General features: G+C 39.9%; 1 protein-coding gene across 1 annotated transcript in view; it reads right to left on the reverse strand.

Moving 5' to 3' along the window:
• Positions 1–20,141, reverse strand: part of brinp2 (bone morphogenetic protein/retinoic acid inducible neural-specific 2) — a 129,016-nt gene that overhangs the window by 66,186 nt on the left and 42,689 nt on the right. The window contains exons 3-4 of the mRNA XM_054602845.1: positions 18,857–19,038; positions 4,078–4,183 (exon numbers count right to left, since the gene is read on the reverse strand). Of these exons, the coding sequence (XP_054458820.1) occupies positions 4,078–4,183; positions 18,857–19,038 (288 nt within the window). The remainder of the gene's footprint in view (positions 1–4,077; positions 4,184–18,856; positions 19,039–20,141) is intronic.

Raw genomic sequence — 20,141 nt, forward strand, 5'->3', positions numbered from 1 at the left:
AAAGATGGTGCATATGCATAAAGTGCATTTAAGAAATTAAATTACAGCAAAGTTACAGTTAATCTACAACCAATGCCTTGATGTACCAACAAATATATCTACCTTAAGACTGGAGCTGACAAATGAGATGTCTGAACACATTGTTCTTGAACTACAAATGCAAAATATTGATTATTTATAGAGTGAAACTGAATGCCGTTAAAACCCATTTTCTTAGCCAGCCTCTTAATGAAAGTGGTGGGGACCTACACAAATACACTATTATTTGTCAATTATTTGCACCTATGAGAACTTTGAAACAGAAGAATAGACTGAGCATCCCCTACTGTAGTCTACAACATTATTCCATCTTATATCTCCATGAAAGCCTCTCTTATTAGTCAAGGGCCACTTTGCAACAGGAATATGTTTTTTCACCATCTAACTTCACGTTTAACCGTTCCCTCTTAATGTGTGTCACAGTACAGAGTTCCTTTAATAACACATTGTTGAGAGCTGGGCTATTAATATTTCTCTTATTGTTTTGGGTCCTCCAATATCACTGCTGACACCGCCGTGTGAAATTGCTCTTTTTTCCGCTGGCACTGAACAATCTGTAAGGCTGAGGGGGACTGCCGAGTTGAGAGATAATTTTTTTGTGAGTTTATCTCTACCAGTGCAGCGTATCCTTAGACAACAGTTAGTATCATATCTTACAAAGCTTTATTTTGTTATTTTTCTACAAATATATTTAGCAACAAGTGTGATCCGTGTTTAGGCATCAAAAGTACCTGGTCAGGTTTAGGTAAAAGATTGTGGTTTGGGTTAAAATAACTACGAAAGTGGCGTTACATAAAAACAGAAGTTACGTGAAAAATAAATCAACGCTTGGTTAAACATAACCATAGATATGGCGTTACTTAACTATGGAGGTTTTGTAACAAATTGGTCACAATGGTTTAAAATAACTACGTAAGTGGCATTTCTAAAGTATGGAAGTTATCTGACAAATAAGTCAATGTTTGGGTGAAAATATCAATAGAAATGGGGTTACTTTAGTACAGAAGTTACATGAGATAAAAGTCAAATTTTTAGCTTAACACAACTGCGAAAGTGGCTTTAATTAACTGCGGAAGTTATGTAACAAACTGGGTTGAAATAATTACAGAGTGGAGTTACTTAGTACTGAAGTTACGTGACAAATAATTCAACATTAACTTCTTCTCCTGGTCTCCTAGTTGAATATCTGGTGCTTTTTAGACCCACCCATCCAACCCAGATCTCTATACCTCTTTATACTACGTCACCCTCCCTGGTTCACGTTTATGTAGATTTCATTTAAATTGATTGTGTGGTTTATGTCCCAAATACAGCACAGTACAGTATGAGATCATATAAACATATTTTGACACATTGTTATTACAAACTTGTTGATACATGCAGGTTTAACTTCAGTTTAAAATGTTTTCAGGTGCATCATGGGGGTCTTCAACTCGCCATGTGTATATGTTCTGGGGGTGTCATTACCTTTATATATGTGTTATGACTCATGACTAGTCTAAAATACATTCATACATAGAAAAAAAAAAAGCCTCACAATGCCTTACCCAATACAGGATTTTTACAAAGAGCTGTTATTTTTCTCACTTTGTTAGATGGCACACTGCAGCCAGATCCCATGCTGATAATACTCATCACTTCAGAAGCACAGGGCACGCCGACCGCATTCCAACAACACCATTGCCTGGCCGTACAATGACAAAGCAAATTACACTTCAGCTTTGGAGAAACCTGAAGTGTAGCCACTGTGAAGCGGTGGCTCAATGAAATGTGTGATACCTCACACTTGGGATCCGGACGGTCTCAAGGACAAACTTAAATGATGAGAAAGTCTTGTCCCCCTTTGACTCCTTTTTTTTTGGAGGAGGTTACAGATCAGCGCTAGTGATTATTCTCTTAAAGGAAAGGAAAAGGCTGGGTGGCCAGGGAGCATAATGGTATTTTGATATCCTTTCCTCTTCTTTATGCTCTTTTAATATTTGTGTCCATTAGACATGTCTGCCCACAAGCCTGTGATGCTCCACTACGTGCCAAAATCCATCTTCAAGAAAGTTGCGATCATCATTTTAGAAGTAGTTTAGAAGTAGAAGTATTATCTGCCACTGGATTATTAACACCTGAAGTGATACAATCCACAGATTGCCTTAGTTATTATATTTTCTCTGCTTCATTTAATAGAAAATGGCGTCAAGCTGGTAAGCCTACCATGAAAACTAAAATAGCTGACCGCATTATAAATCCAAGGGAAATGACCCTGTGACCCAGTGACTCTTAAAACACAAGTAAAGAACAGAAAGTTAAAGCTAGCCCAAAATGATACTGGCATGAAGTATGAGCCGGAGGAATGATAAAACCAAACATGAGGGGATACGAGACTGAATCAACCTTAAAATATTGTTTTAACCAGAGGAGTCGCCCCCTGCTGGTCAGTAGAGAGAATGCAAGTTTTAAGACACTTCCGCATTGGCTTCACTCTGAAGAACCGGAGGTTGCGGCCTGGTTTCACGTTAGTTACAGTACAGTGGACTCTTGTAGACTTGTAACACAGTAATATCACTCTTCCAGTGGATAAATGGAACAGATCTTCACTAGTGAATGTGACGCAGACTGACACTGTGACACTGGCTCGTTTGCCACAAAGTAAATTGTTAGGACTATAGTTCTGTATGTATTGCTGAAAAACTGTATACTGCACAATCATCAGAATGTGTGAAGTGTGTTGCAAAGTTGACTGGAAAAGTTCACTCAGTAGAACGCTGATCTCCACCAGGTGTCTCCCTCTCCACTCTCAAACAAAGAAGAGTTCAATCTCACTCAATTGTCCCTCCAGGCTCCCTTTCAGTCAAGATGGCAGCAAAATGTGACAAAAACAAGGACTTATTAATTTTGTATCAGGCCTTTCTTCAATGATTCATGACATATCTGGTATGGAATTAATCTGCAGAAAAAAATGAGACCAAACTTTTATATGGTTGTCAGCTTTTGAGCTACGACAAAGGCCAATGTGTGCTTGTTCTTAGCCTAGCAGAATGCCATTTTAATTTACTTTTCCGATTTCAGTCGAATTATTTTACCTTACTCTTTCTATTTACCTTACTCTTATTGATATTCTGTTTTGCACTGGTGTCAGTGTTTCTTCTTCTATCACACTATTGTTTATATATGTTCATATTTTTACCCCCATCCTTTTCTTATTCCTCTGTTGTAATCTTTTGTCACTTTCAGGCACAGGAATTTCCTACAGGATTAATCAAGTTCTATCTTATCTTATCTTTTCTTACTGTAGCACTTGGTGATCACTTGCGGCCCCTTGACAGCTGGTCAATAAATGTGAATGACTGCAACAATGATGGATACGGTCATAAATGTTCCCGAAAAAAGGCTGATAAGTGCAGTTGTATGTTAGATAAACCGTGGACAGACAGACAGATGCACACACGACCGAACGCATGACCTCCCTACAGGCTTACTCCTTGGTTATTAGTCCAAGAACATTGCCCAGACTTCTTGTTGAGGCCTGATAGAATGTCAACTTTTATTTAACACACAGTGCTGGTCAATGGATTACCACTTCAGCTTTCCTTCCGCGCCAAATGTTCCAGGTGCAGTTGGAAAGGGGGTCAGGGAGGGGTCAGCGTGGCTGGATACGGTCTGTCTACAGCCCGGTAAGATACCAGCTTTTCACCCATGAGACTGAGAGCCGCTCAGGCAGAACAGACATATAAACTACTGCAGCGTAAAGTAAAGGGTCACCCCGGCCAACTACTACACATAGGAGGTCAGAGGCTTGGCAGGGTGGCGGATGGAGGTGGCTGCAATGTGTGTGTGTGTGCTTGTCAAATCCTTCTGTGGACCTTTTTCTACAGGGATGTGTGTTGATGGGTGTGCGTGCAGGGATTTAAGATGAACATATGGGAGAGATGATGTGAGTGTGTGTGTGTGTGTGTGTGTGTGTGTGTGTGTGTGTGTGTGTGTGTGTGTGTGTGTGTGTGTGTGTGTGTGTGTGTGTGTGTGTGTGTGTGTGTTATCGAGCCTTACCCTTTAGGTGGATCTTATTTTCCGGGCTGTGCACCAACACAGAGCTTACTGAATCCAAGCTGTCATAGTTACTGCAGCCGAGAGGGCCCGTCCTCGTCTCGGTTACCTAGGAAACAGAGGAAGGACAGATCTATTTAAAATATATGTTGCTGTTGTATTTTATTTTTTCAATATAATGACACATTAGCGGTAAATGAGGCAGATGTTTGTTTCCTGTTTCTGGCGGTCACACACATGGCTTGTGGCGAGCCGGAGGACTGGATGTGGCGGTGGCCTCTGACAGCAGAGAGAGCGCTAATGCTTTCTTTTGCTTTGCTACCACAGCTGCAGCCGCAGCTGCCGGCAACGCGCCGGCTGCCTCGCGGATAGCGGTGGCAAGGGAGGGAGAGGGAGAAAGAGAGAGATAGCAAGAGCGGGTGTTTGTGAGGCAGAGTTTCAACTTCGAAGAGACACAAAGGGAAGGTTGAGCTGAGTCGAGAGCCTTGGTATGATAATGACCGGCGGTGAATGTGTGTGTGTGTGTGTGTGTGTGTGTGTGTGTGTGTATTGGTAAGCAACCACATTTGTGGGTGAATCAGATGTTAAAGATGACGCATTAAAATTGTTGCTGTTTTGCATAAAGTTCCATTGGTTTTTCAGAAGTACAATTGCCTCTTCTTTAAAAATGTTACATGGCTTTTTGATACAGCATTTAATATTTATTTTTACAGTTCAATAAGAGAGACAATGTAAGTAAAGTACGAAAGTATAGCATCATTTTTTTAAATATATATTTTTTTGTATAAATCGTAACCGTGTAGAAAAAAAACAATAACTTGTTTTTGACCAAAGGACAGATTTAAGCCCCAATGACCTCAGTTCCTCGCACGCTACGTCTTATGTATCCTGCCTTTAAGCAATTATTACGCTCTAGTACCAGATTAAATACAGTATGTGAGGGACAATGTGTTTTCACTGGAATCCCAGAATCGGTTCCGACTAAAAAAGTATTACGTCTACAGTGCCCCAGGTTTGATGTCAGGCAGTTTGTGGTAATTTCATTCTGTATTTAAGACTATGCAGCTAAGCATCTACTGAATCAATAAAGGTTTTGACATCCTTCCATAAGATAGGGTTTAAAGATTAAAAGAAAAAGCAGGATCTATTTCGATTTCAGTTAATATCTTGGTACTTATTACCATATTTGCAAAGCTCTGCTCCACAGTTAAACTCAACAAATTCTCCTTATTTAAAACCAAAATACTTCTTTTGTCCATGCCCTCCTAAAGGACACGAAGATATGTTTACTGATATGACGCCTCGACATTAGAAAATGTATTTTATGATGGTAAAACTCTGGTTAAAGAGGCTGTAATTTAGGTTTTTATAATAAGAAAGCCAGCAAACAAGACAATTTTAGAGAGCTTGTAGTGATGTACTGTACCTACAGATAATAATCACCAAAACCTGCAGTTTCCCTGAAGCTTTACGGCACTTTATAGTCATTTTCAGCTCAGTGTTTAGCTCCAGTTGTTTGCCTGCAGCTTACTGTTTTGGTACACTCTCATAGTGTTGTTTTTCTTAGTAAAAATGCTCTAAAACCCCACTGTACACTACCTGCTCAGCAGTAAGAGACTAGCTGGTGAACACAGTGGATAATTCATCAGCTAAAGAGACGGATACATTGTGTTTAACTAGTCTCAATTTTAGTTCCACACATACATAACAGTCCGTTATTTGTGTCTAACCAACCAATTTTTTTGATAATGCTAAGCCACAACTTCTGGACTCCGACGCAACAAAATCTGACAACAGCGGCAAGCCTCTCTCCAACTCTCACTCACCGTTCACGTACATGTGATCCCCCAACAACAACAAGTCACCTCTTACAAGATTTCCGAAACGAGACTCCTCAGTGAGCAACATTAATCAAGTGATGAATTGCCTGACTGGATTACCGTACATTGCAGAGTGTTTGGCGGCTTCAGCTCTATCACTTAGTGCTGGACAAGTTTAAAAAAATATCTGTCCACATTAGTCACTTAGACACAAAAACATGGGACATGGGGTCCAGGTTAAAATACTGAAGTTACAATTTAATGTTAGAGGATATTTGTTGTCTTGGTGGACTTTGTCGCACCATAATCATGGGCTGAACATAATCACACATCGATTGAGGGCCCATGCTAAAACGACTGACGCTGTTCAAAATTTTGAAACAACAGCAACTGCGAGTCCGCTCCATGCCACGCAGCTCGCTATAACTGGCAACACAGCTTTTTGAACCAATTCACAAAACACCAATGCCATTCCCTCATAATGATCTTATAATCCAACATGACAGTAGTACACTACAGCTAAGGCTAATTCAGAGTGTCTCAATGAGGAATCAATTGATTATATGTCGCAAATAGCATAAGAAGACACTCTTTTTAAGGAAAGGTCTGTTATCCCTCTATCTTGAAACCCATCGGCTATCGGTCTGACAATGATAAGCCTCTGGCCGCTAATATTTCTGGGGTTTAAGCAGATATCCGTGACTTCAAGCTGTCTCTCTTACACACCCATACTAGCCCATACTGTTTTGTCTTTTTGTATGGCGGAAACAAATAAGAGAATCCCTCACTTACAGTTATGTCTCAGTAAAAAAAGAAATTGTGTATTTTCTCCCATAAAAATGAATAAAACCCAGGAGCTGTAGAGACGCCCCTGACATTTCTGCCATTAAGCTCAATTACATACAAATGTTGGTAGTGCTTCTGTAATTCATGCAAAGAAAAATATGATACATTGCTGTGAGAGATGATCCACTGCATGGCTGCTAATTGAGGTGACACAATGACGAGCAAAGCGCAGAGGAAGAGAGACAAAAGTCGAGTATATAAAAAGACAAAGGGCAGACACTTGGGAGGGACTGAGATGTTCAAAGATCAAGACAAAAAAAAAGACAAAAGACCAGAGAAGGAAGGAAGGAAAGAAAAAAGAACATCTAGAATGAATGAGCGGGGATGAAACAAATAGTTAATTTCCAGAGTGAGGCCTGTGGCCAAGCCATTCTCCAGCTCAATTTGGCAAATGACGCCACCTGTGTGAATTTGTGGTCCTCAAAATAGCCTTGTGTACCACATCTTCACACTATGCCTTGCATTAAGATTGCATCTATTATCAAAAGAAATCAAAGTTAGCCTTCAAGGCCTCTCCAAAAAGATACATCTCTCAAATATATCTCTGAGAGAGACATCGCTGAGATGTAGTCAAAGATAAGTGAGACATAAAGGCAAGAAGCAATGGGAGATGAGTGGAAGGGGGAAGGGGTCGTTTTGGGTTGTTTTTGTTGTTGTTCGAGATGTGGGCGCAGATAATCTGTGCATTTAATAATGGAAAAGTCTCAACTGTTGCAACTCATTCATGTTCTTTGTATTGACAGTGGAACAAAATCAGCTCTCTGTTCAAGTTAAATTCAGCCTCTACAATTGTGTTAGACTGAACTAAAAGGGAATTTCTGAGTAAAGCTCAGTCAATGCAAAGATTAATATGAATATTTAACAGGCGTATATTCTCTTTGGGACTTGCTAATTAAAATTAAAATGTAGAAAATGTTTCAACTTGAGTTGAAAATTTGCACATATCCTTAAGATTTATGATTCCTAAACACATGGAGTAAGGAAGAAAATGAGAGCTCTCTGGAGAGAAATATCCCAAACTGTGTGTTACTATCATAGACTGTGTATAAGAAGTAGACGTAGTCACTGTGACGACACCCCATTGGTTTGTGAACTGCCATTTTAAAGCCCTGAGTTGATATTTTATCCATCACCATCTTGGTTTCTGGTCCTCATGAGCTTGGTTTTTTGTCATCACCACCTTTGCTGAGAGGTTGGAGCTGAGTATAACCTAATGCCAATTGTAATCGAATGGTTACAATTAACTTTAATGAACAATAAACAAACTGCGGAAAGATTTTGTAAGGTGAAAACCGGACAATTCTGTGGTATCATCCTGTCAATCACAAGGTAGCCTCGCCCTAAAGCAAACTCAGCTTTATGGTCTATTTGACTCTAAATGGGAACATAATAATAATAATAATAATTAAACCTTTATTAGTCCCACAATGGGGAAATTCGGTTCTCTGCATTTGACCCATCCCGGAGGAGCAGTGGGCTGCAATGTAGCACCCGGGGAGCAATTTTTTGGGGTTAGGTGTCTCGCTCAAGGACACCTCGGCATGTTGCCCAGTAGAGGGGTTCAAACCACTGACCTTGTGGTTGCGGGTCAAGCGCTCTACCTCATGTGCCACAGCCCCATTTACTAAATGAACATCATTTAGTAAATGAACATCATGCTGTATTGAACAAGACTTGAAACTAGAGATTGAGACCATAAAGTCATGTTTACAATGTTTATTGAGGGAATAAATCAAGTAAGAAGTAGGGTAATTTTCTCATAGACTTCTATTTAATCTGATTTCTTTTTACAAGAAGAGGAGTTGCCCCTGCTGGTCAGTGGAGATAATGCAGGTTTAAGGCACTTCTGCATTGGCCTCATTTGTCAGAACTGGAGGTTGCCGTCTGGTTGCTAACTGCCTACAGCTAACATCTTTACATTCAGTTCATTAGGGATCAATGTAGACATGCACTGCAAATTGCAGATTTAATACACCTTAACAGATTAACATCGATCCACGTAACTGTATTTATTTTAAAAACAAACGTCCTTATTTTAATCCAAACCACAATACTTCACAAACCTATCCAAGTACAATTGTTGTTTAAACTTAACAAAGTAATTCAAACATATTTATTTTAACGATAGACTGTATAAAACATGGACTTAAAGTGTCCGGCTTCAGCCGTCTCCATCTTGGCAGTGCCGACAAAGCCTAATCAAAAAATGGTCAAAGAGGTGGAGCGTGATTGAAGCTGAGGCCGGCTAAATAAAGCCTGATTGCTAGAACACGCCCACCTTGCTCGAAGCTACAAAGCTAACTAAGGCAAACCATTCTAATTAGCTAGGCTAACACGCTAGGTTATATACTTCTCTGTTTTGCTAGACTACCAACATTAACGTGGTCCTGTTACTCCCGGTTGCTGTTTCTCCCGGTCCTAACATATAAATGAAATAACGTTTCACTCAAACCAAATCCATGATCTTGTCCTAAACCGAACCAAGTAGTTTGTTACCGAAACAGGTTCACTGGTGTTGCTTGACATTCGTAGGAGAACCCACAAAAAATGAGAAATAACTTTTTGGTAGATATCAAACCAAACATTTTATGAATAAAGTGTGGCCAAAACAACTTTTTTCACAATAGTCATGTCCAAAACTGAACACCAGTTCTCCAGCTTTAAAGCAGCACAGACAGTCTGTCACTGTTTCCTGCTGGGTGTCTGCAGAGATTACTGATAACGCAACTCCAACCACACACTGTGAAGCGCAAAGTTTGTAATTGTACGACATAAGAAGTAACGATCGACATATTTTCAGATAAACTATGTACATCAAACAATTCTCCACCCTAAATAAAGTACAACTTTAACACAAGAATTCCATTTATATGTTTCTGCTATTGTTTGATATTGTTGATTATGATTGTTATCAGAAGTTCCATCCCTGTAGTCTGCACTTTATACTTGACTTTCTTTGTTTGCCGAACCCACAACAGCTTCAGAGCTGAAAGCTTTGAGCTGTGTAACACCGAATACAAGCTGGGCTTGTTTGTAACTCATGCGAGCAACTTCAATGATAACGCGCCTGAGAGCTGCCACCCCCGTCTCTGCCTTTGTTGAAAACTCCCAAGAGCCCTTCACTGAGTGGATCTTTCAACCTGGGCCATTTAGGTTTGTTTTTATGTTTATTCAACAATGTGATTTATTCAAACATGGCAGTGGTTGTGTGTGTTTTCTTATGACCCTAAAATTCAGTTTTTCAGAAGAATTATATAACTGATCTAACAAATTGATATTATTTACATATTTATGCCAAAGTATCCTCTTTATAAATTCAGCATATATCAAAAGATTGCCCTCATCTTGCATTCCCTTTTAAGTTAAAACATAAATGTGGTTTTCATTGGGCTCCTTTATCTGTATCTGAAGGGTTAGCACAACTTAAACTGCTCTATCACATCATTAGGGGTCCAACAGCAGGTTTGTGTGACTGCCTAAAAGGTTAATCCAGCCATGTTTTTATTTGATATAAGGAAAAATTAGTAATGTTACAAGCAGTGAAATTTAAAGAAGGCAGGTGTAAGGTACAACTTTACAATGTATTGCATCCCAATGGCTCTGCTCTACTGAACTCAATTTATAATCTCTTCAAACAGATATACAGTTTATATGGAGAGCAAAGGAGGCGAAACACATTGGCCGAAATTTTATCTCGGAACCCATCGGTTATGTTCTGATGACCATTTAACTTATGATTAGCTTTTTTGTTAAAGTATCTTCATTCATATGCAGATATCTGCTTATAAATATTTGGCGGAAATGTTGGTGTTTATCGCCACAGGGAAGAGGATATCTTGTCCAATTACTGATATTGGCTGTAGACCACAGAGGATTCATTTCTGTGAGACTGATAGCAAATGGGTTCCCTGATTGCTGCTTGTATGATGCCTATAACATTCAGTTTTTTATTCAATTATGTATTTTGCATTGAGGGAATAGATCGTGGTGGTGTTGTATACAGGACTGCATTATATTTAGAGCTGTTTCTAATATTCTGAGCACCTCATGTATTTAGACGAAAAGGACACAAAAACATAATGTACAATACCACCTTTAACTATGACCTCAGTTATAAACATATAATTGAATAAACCCAAGAATGTCAACAAAAACTTATTTATTGCTTAGCAAAAATCCATGTGCAAAACAAAATATGTGCAAAAATAGATTGCACATGTTTCTTATTGTCAACACATGTCTTAAAAAGACATAAACCAACAAACCAACAAGTATGATCTGTGCATCCAAATCCTGGTATATCTTATTCCTAGGCACCTGAAACCTGTTCCATGGACACACAAGTTTATCTTCACTCAATCCCACATACACTGCGGCTGCTGTAAATAATCACTAGTCAAACGTGTATTGATCCACAGCTGAAAATAGTCCTCCCAAACAAACACTTTTTCCTCCTGTTTGAGTAATGTTTGCAAAAAGCAACAATGCCCAGCTGTTTAAGGACATAACTTGCTTATTTGAAATAAAAAACTATACATTGGTGACACAATTTAAAGATAAATGTCTTCAGACAGATGAAATGCGCTTGGGACTGAGTGCCACTGTCGGGGTAAGGATGTCTTCAAGTTCTGAGAGACGGACTAACACATTGTTGGCTGTGGTATTTTCATTGGATAGGCTGACATTAACAAAAAAGATAGGATTATATTTTATCCTTAAGGAAGAGTTAGCAAAACATTTGCACAATCTCACAAATCTACAGTTTTTGTTTTTTAAGCTTTTACGTTTTTCCTCTACCAGAACTCAGTAGAAATATTTTTACATCCAATCACAAACACAAACCCAGATTCACTACCCAGAAGTCACTTCTTTTGTTATATGACATCCTCAAACATCATTTTGACACCACAAAGAATTATGGGACATTTAAGTAGCAGTGAAGGTGTTGAGATTCAGGGCTGAAATCATTTTTCAGTTCTATGAAGCTTTTACTTTATTTTTTAACATCACTGTATGGAGTATATTGGTCAATAATAATAATGTTCATTCGTACAAAATGTTTTTTACGACAACATGGTGAGGTTTTATAGAGGAGAAACGGGCATGGCTGCAGTTTTCCTGCTGATGTTGGCTCTTGAAAGTGGCAGCGCTGCGGTAAAAATACTCTTTGCGTCACACACAGCCATATCCTCTCTCTTTACCGAACGGCAAATTTCACACAGGTGTTACAGAGGCTGTTTTTATTCTTTTTTTTTTTTTTTGTCTCACAAAACTGGAGCCTCAACTAAATGTGTGACTGAGGCTCCTGCACGTTATTCCCAGAGATAAAGATAATGTATTTCGCTCCCACCTCCTACGCGGCGCCGCAGCGACACATAGCCCAGAGGCGTACATGAACACAGGTCAAGTACATCCCACTCAGTGTCGCTTCCTCTTGGGTGATGGGTTGATCTGGCAGAACACGGACGCGGCAGGTGGCTCGCATAGCAGAGATCCCTCATTTAGCAGAGACATGCAAAGTCTCTAAAGTGGGAGTGGTGGTGTGTGTGTGTGTGTGTGTGTGTGTGTGTGTGTGTGTGTGTAGGCGGGCATGCAAAATCACTGGGTGTTTGCTATGCAATTGCTGGAAAATTGGACTCTTTACCTGCCTGTCTTCAAGGAGGGAAGCTGTTTTATTTCTGTCAACATTGACGGTTTATCAGGTTCATATGTGCGTTTTAGTTTTGTGTCATTTGTTAAGGTGATAGCGAATCATTAATGCCCATGAGAGTGAAAAAAATGAGATCCAATAAACATGTTTTTACATATATCTGAATCTAAATGCACATATGGTTGATATGATCTTATCTTAAAGCATTAAGGAGTTGAATTGCTTCATGAAAAATCCTTTTTGTTTCACTACATCAAATCTATGTTGCTACACATTCTACAATTTAGTTAGATTATTTTGTCATAAGGGGAACTGTGGTGTGGGGCAAAAAGGCCTCAGGTCTATAGCATTTTGGACACATTTTTTGTTATACATGCAATATGGGGAAGGTGATATAAAATATGAAAGTAAAAAATCTTGCATGTCCAAGTTTTCCAACAAAAAGATTTGGTGTGATGACAGTTTGACATTATATATATATATATATATATATATATATATATATATATATATATATATTTATAAGGGTATTCTTGGCATGTCCAACTGCTTTAGTGGTTTAGACCCAGAACACGCTGGAGGGCTAATGCTGTGGTTTGGAAATGTGTTGAACTCCTTCAGGAGAGGCTGGAGGTTGTAGCTGGCTAGCTTAGCCTGCTGCCACGGTGACCTGGCCCCAGAGAAGCAGCAGATAATGGATAAATAGATGGAATAACAGATTTTAAAGCCCCTAATATTAAGTATTTCTCTATGACATTAAAATTCATGACAACATTAGCAATAATCATAAATCAAAGCTGACGTTTGGGAAGAAACATCCTTAAGTTTTATTAGTGAAGAGCTTAACTCTCTGATCAGAAACACAGCCCAACCACTGCTTTCTGATTTTGATTCAAATGTTGCTAAATCCTGATTGGACATGACCTTTTTTACAACTAAGGCCCCCTACCTCAAACCAGTCAGAAAAGTGTGGACAAAAACACAAATAAAACAATTTTTCATGTATAATAGGCAACACTTTTTGTGGGGAATTGTATGTTTTATGTATGAGATCTATCACTCGTAGTAAGGAGCTGATTGAGAAAATGGGATTTGTGGGTTTCTGGAATTATTTTCCAGGGATGTACATGGTTGTCATAGGGCAGCGGTTTCCAGCCTTTTCTTTTTCTCTGACATAAAACCACAGCTGGACACTAACTGGCCTGCATCAATAGCCTCAATTTGTACATTTAAAATGGATATTATTATGGTTATAGTTTCATATGAAGCCACTATGGAACTGTCAAGATGTAGCCTTTAGCCTTGGTCCTCAGTCAAGTTTGAGTGTCCAAAGCTGGACTTTCGATCACTTCTCCATCATTTTGCACTGTCGGTTTTGTCTCTTCTGCTCTCTTGTTATGCCCGTGGGGTTCAGGTGTTACAACTGATTATATTTTCACTCTCGGTTTGGTAAAAATGGTAAATGGACTGTACTTGTATATTCATTCATTATTCGTAACCACGCAGGGGGGGGCTGGAACAGATCCCAGCTGACATTGGGCGAAGGCAGGGTTCACCCTGGACAGGTCGCCAGACTATCACAGGGCTGACAATTTAGAGTCTTCAATTAACCTAAGTTGCATGTCTTTGGACTGATGGAGGAAGCTGGAGAACCCGGAGAGAACCCACGCTGACACGGAACATGCAAACTCCACACAGAAGGCCCGTCTAGCCCGGGAATTGAACCTGGACCCCTCTTGCTGTGAGGCGACAGTGGGGACCACTACACCACCGTGCAACTCCTGTAGTGCTTTAACACTACATGTCCCAATTCACCCATTTATATCCATTCATACAACGCAGGAGCAACTTGGGGATAAGTGTCTTGCCCAAGGCCACATCGACATGGACTAGCGGAGCCGGGGATCGAACCGCTGATCCTCTGATTGAAGGACGACAATGCTCTACCACTGAGCCACAGTCGCCCTTGGACTTGTTTCAAATACTACTTTCTGATTCAGATTAAGTTTCACTGATTTAAGCCAGTGGAAGCTTTGTGGACAACAGCAAAGCTCAAACACACTGCATTACCTTCCTAACTGAAGATGCAGTTCTCTTTGTTTTTCAGATAAGGGACACATTTGAATTTCAATTTAGGGTTGATTTTCCTTCCTCTCAGCGTGTCTTGAGCTCTGGCTGTGATCACTTTGTTGTTGTTTTTTCTTCATTGGCAGACGGTACTTCTAGGGTAGCTGTGGTCTCCTGCCTTATGTTCTGCTGTTGCATCTAGCTCTCTCCACTTTGTTGTCACTTTTACTAATGTTGCAAAACTGCTAGAAATGTACGAGGTGGATGTTGGAGGGCTGTCTACTCTTTTAAAAGAGTCGTCTGTGTGTCCTTGCTGCTGACAGCTGGTGTTACTCTAAATCTGCAGCCGAGACGAGGAAAATTAGAGAGGCTGTTGTAGAACTATCCCACCATGCATTTTAGAGCAGTTCCTCCTTTCTTATGTCCTTTTTTGTTTTTTTCCTTGAAAACGAGAATTAAAAAACAGGAAAAGGGCCAAATACATGTATTTACTGAATGTTAAATGCAATGTCTATTGCTACAACACAAAACACAATGATACATAAAAATGTCATGAAACTCTGAAACTAATCACTCTTTAAAAACTATTGGGGCACTTTCACCAGCCAAGATTTAGTCCGTTTTAATCAAACTCTGGTGCGGTTCATTTGCGTAGTTGTGAACCCAGTAATCGCACTGTGGTTCGGACAAAAACAACCGTCCGAAAGAATCCTAGTGTTGTTTTCGATTGCATTGAGAACAAAATCTGATCCGATTGAAGGAAGTAAACCACAACACAGGGCTGCCTACATGGGCGTTAGTTGAGATGGACAGAGGTTAACGAATAACATGAGTGGGAGAGGACTGACTTGGACTTCTGCAGAAGTCCTGTTTGCTTTGACATCTCGGCCCAAGAGAAAAAACACTGAATCTCCTAATAAAGTCCACAAAAATGGTGACGTCCAAAGAGACTTAATGGATTAACTGGAGAAGAAGGGATTTGGTCCATACAGAACTCCGCCTACCTAATCAAAGCGGGAACAAACCTTGATAGCAAGATTTCAAAGTCCGCCATTCCATGAAGATACATTCTTTTTTTATTTGCTCAGTTTTAATTAGCAAACAGTGAAACTGAAACCAGACTCAATAGAAAACAAACCAAAAGTTTTAACTTCACTCAAATTTAGACTAGCCAAACTAGACTATTGCTTGTCAAAGCGCCCTTAATGATCCCAGTCATGATGCATTTTGAGTCCTGTTGGTGAACACACAAACAGAAAGGTTTAGGATATATGACAGGGCACCATTTTTAATTGTGGATGGCAATCTAACATAAAACTTCACCTACAAACCTTGCTCAATGCCCATTAATCTTTGAATTTAAATTATTAACATTTGACAAGGGCAAAGCCTTGGAGGAAAAGTAAACTAGCAGTGCGTGTTGGCAAACACATTTGTATTTAATCAAATTATCACAGTAAGTAATTGGCACAGAGATAAACTTGGGCCATGAAGAGTCCGGGACCCGGGGCTTTGGTCTGTTGGAAGGCTCAATCCAGTCTTTTACAATGAGATGAATATGGATCCAGTCATAACGGCTCAACAAAGCTATACATGTAATTCAAATTCAATAACAATTTCACATAGAAATGATATTGCCTTGGATTTTTCCATCTTGTTTGCAGTTGTCATGGCCCTTTGTTCATTGAGTGTGATTTAAAGCACTTTTACTTATTGCTTATTGAGCAAAGACAAAAGCCAGTTTTTGCAGGCTGCAGACCCCTGGGGTTAACACAAACACAATTTTCATCTGTTAATTTGCTCTTTAACTAAAGCCTAAAACAATGTGCCACACAGGGCCACTTCATTAATTCATAATGCCGGATCCACCTTAACTGTTAAATGAATTGTGTTTAATACTGACGGCTCTATATAACCTACATAAGATAACAAGAACAGCAGAGAGAATATCTATATAGTTATTCTTAATGCTTGTCATAGGTGCCACCAGGTCGGACTCTGAACAAAAACACATGAAATCATGCCAACACCAACACTAAACTGCTGGAGACCCAGGCCGTATTGCTGGGCCCGCTGTAGGGACGGAAGGCACATGACCAGAACCAGGACTAAGTTGGGTTGACTGTCACACCATGCAGAAGTAAAATGAGAAGTTTTCTAAAAGGACTCTTGTGCTCGAAAACCGCAGGGTCGGCCAAAATCAACACAATAAGGTTCCTAAATCCTAAAACTAGATATCAAGTAATAAAGCCAGTTCCCCCTAAACTCAAACATTACTTTTGTAGAGAAAATGTTCAACTATTAAAATTACTATTTGACATATAGTACACCTTGGACTTGGGCCCTTGAGGGTGTTTCTAATGTTTAATTTATATCTTAACTAGATGTATTGTTATTACATGATATGCAATTACTTTAAGTATATCCATTTTTCCCCACTGTTTTAAATATCACTTTTTATGTTGTTTTGCAACTTTTGCATTTGAATTAAATACCATTGATATCATAAATCATTTCAAGTAAACACAGCTCCATGCAGACCAAACTACACAATCGCACAAATTGTGAGAAACTGACTGAAGTCACACTGGTAAATAGGCCCGAGGAGCAGTGTTCGGCTGCATCTGTAAATAGTTTATTTCACAAAATATCACTGGATGGATTGAAACCAGACTAACTGATGCAGAAAACAAATCTTAATGGTCGCTTGCAATTCACTTATATATTTGCAATTGTTGGCTTCCTTGCAAAAGATAAGGCATTGTTTCAGGGCTACTCTCAACCCCCCACAGACACAAATGTATCAAATTGAGCGAAGATTTCAGTTCCTAATTAATTCAGACTTAGCAGATAATGCGTCTCTGTGGCCTCAACGCTGAAGCTGTTATGAGATGCAGCATTCATACTTGAAATGTGTTACTTTTGCTTACACATCGAAGGGGTGGTTTGGTGTGATAAAGCTCGTCAATAGGTATAAAAGACGTCTTTCTCTGAGTATGCAGAAGTCTGTTTTCCTTTTTCTCCAGAGCTGCAACAAACATTTTTTTTTTCAAAATTTTCTCTCCAGGTAAAAAAGCTATTTCCAGAGAGTCCAGGAGGTACTTTTGTCTTTTGACTTTTTCTCTGATTCTCACATGTAGAACCATTCAGAGGCTTTGTGAGAAAATACAGTGTCAAGCAATCAAGTGCTTTGCTGTATTCATATTTGAATTGACTCTCGGCAACAAAAACAGTCAATCTCACCTGTGCACATACAGCGAGCGGGGCGCGTGCGGCGACGGCGGTTTGGAAGAGCGCCAGCTATGCGCACAACGATGACACCCAGAAATCACTCATTTCCATCTGATACTCTATTTAAGTTGAAGCATGGAAGCAGAGTCGGCCCACCCACACACACCTGCTGTCATGGCACGAGCGCCAACAGATATGTTCTGAAAAATTGTATCAGTTGGTTCTGCTTTGCTTCTAGTCGTTGAGAGGAGGGGGGAACTAAACCAAGGTGAATCCAGACTCAGGAGATAATAGGATTTATTTTTTCTATGTTGTTGGAGTAGATTTACGACAAAACCGTTCCCTCTTTGCAATTAACGATGAAAAGAGCTAAAGCTTGCTGATGGGTTTTGGGTGAGTGACGACTCACCGTTTCAAGGCGAGTCGAGTGTCGTGTGCAAGAGGGTATACAGAATGAACCGTGAGTCCTTTTAGCAGAATTGGCTTGAGTGCTTAAAAAAAAAATGTAATTCTAGAATTAGTTCCAGTTTGTGCTATAAATCCAACATCTTTCATCAGAACTGATGTAAATGACCAGGTGTTCTTAACACTCATGTGCGGGGAGAGCGCACACCAGCCTGTAACCCAGTCCAGATGGCAAAAAGTCGAGTATAGTATGCATAATATGCATAAATACACTCTTCACCACTGGGACTTTAAAGAAACTTGACATTTGCCTCACTTTAGTGCCTCAGTGAGTTGCAGTGTGCTTCTAATCCAGCCTGCCATTTAAAAAAATGTATACAAATTTCTGCGCTCTCTCTCTCTCTCTTCTCTCCTGCAGTTTTTGAGCAATGATACCTTAGAAATAATCTTTAAAAAGATTGTTTGTGTGCATACCTTGAGAGCGAGCGGAGCGGGACTATTTCTAACAGGCACAGCGCGGAGGGATACGTCCAGAAGGGATGGTTTTATAGGAGTGTTAAAGTTGGCGCGTATACATTGATGCATGGCTGTACGTGGATCTGGAGAACTGCAAAGTCTACAAACAGCAAATAAACACAGTATTTTTACCGGTGCTCTCCACTGAAACAGACACTTTCCAGCTCTGCTTGACAATATAGAATACGTTTCTGGACATGCTAATGCCAGCAGGCTTAGTCGCTCGGCACGCGCATGTGTACAGTACCTTGATGGCAGAGGTGGCAATCTGGAGGTGGTGCAGTCGCCTCAGGGTGCTCTCTCGATCCGTGAAGTAGGAAGCGGCCAGCTGATGGAGCAGCTCCAGAGACACCACCGAGCTGTTGCTGCTGCCCTCCGACTTCTTGTTCAGCTTCTGCTTGTCCAGGAAAATGGTCAAAGACTCCTCTCCTGTCGAATCAATAATCAGTCAATAAATCTGGTCAGTTTTTAAAGTCACCTAAACCTGTTTTTTATGATTATCTAATTAAAAATTGGACTTATTGTGTCCTCTCGTTAATGTGCTTGCAAAGGGAGAATTACTGAGGGATCATTTATAACAGTTTCTGCAGACATTCTGCTTTTGACATTTCCTTGGCAGACCTAAACCTGTGGGTTTTGTGGTTTGTCTTGTGCAGATCGCTTGCTTTTGCTTCGCTCACTTTCATCGGACACATAGAGACAGCTCATGCTCACATCGACAACTATTGGCAATTTAGAGTAATCAATTAACCTAAGCTGCATGTCTTTGGACTGTGGAAGAAAGCTGGGGAACCTAGAGAGAACCCACGATGACGCAGGGAGAACATGCAAACTCCACACAGAAGGCCGTCTAGCCTGGGAATTGAACCCGGGCCCCTCCTGTTGTGAGGCACGGTGCTACCCACCACACCAAGAATTAACAAGAGGAAACCATTTTTATTTTCTTGTTGTTGTTGTTTTTTTTTACACAGATGAGTACAGATAAGAAGATTATTATGTTCCTCATGAAATCAAGCTAGTATTAAAATAAACACTGACAATTACCTGACAATGAGTAAAGTCTTAAAATAAATACTTTTAAGTGTTTGTGATCAACACCAGTCACTTCACTATAACCTAAACAGCTACTGGCATTTCAAACCCGCCCCCTGAATTATCCAACATGCTCTGTTTACTTGAGTTTCAAAGCAGCATTTGAAAGTGGAGCATTTGACATAGTTAAAGCTAGCATTTTAAGATAGCTGTTGGACATGGCGTTTCGTAATTTAGTTCACATCAGCCAAAATAAGCAGAAGTAGGCTAATGCTAATAAAATAAAGCAAATCATTCCAGAGGTATTTTCATTGTTGGTTGTCTTGCTACCTGTTCGTCAGTTAAAACGGGAATTAAAGATGACCTTTGAATGTGAATCATGCTTACTTCAATTCACCTCACATCGCCGGAGTTTAGTGGAAATATATAGATTATTGTGTTGTCTTGTCTTTAACTATCAGGAAGTTAGCTTGACTTGTGTCCAATCCTGGAAAAGCATG

This window comes from Anoplopoma fimbria, chromosome 8, assembly GCF_027596085.1.
Source record: "Anoplopoma fimbria isolate UVic2021 breed Golden Eagle Sablefish chromosome 8, Afim_UVic_2022, whole genome shotgun sequence".
Lineage (NCBI taxonomy): Eukaryota > Metazoa > Chordata > Actinopteri > Perciformes > Anoplopomatidae > Anoplopoma > Anoplopoma fimbria.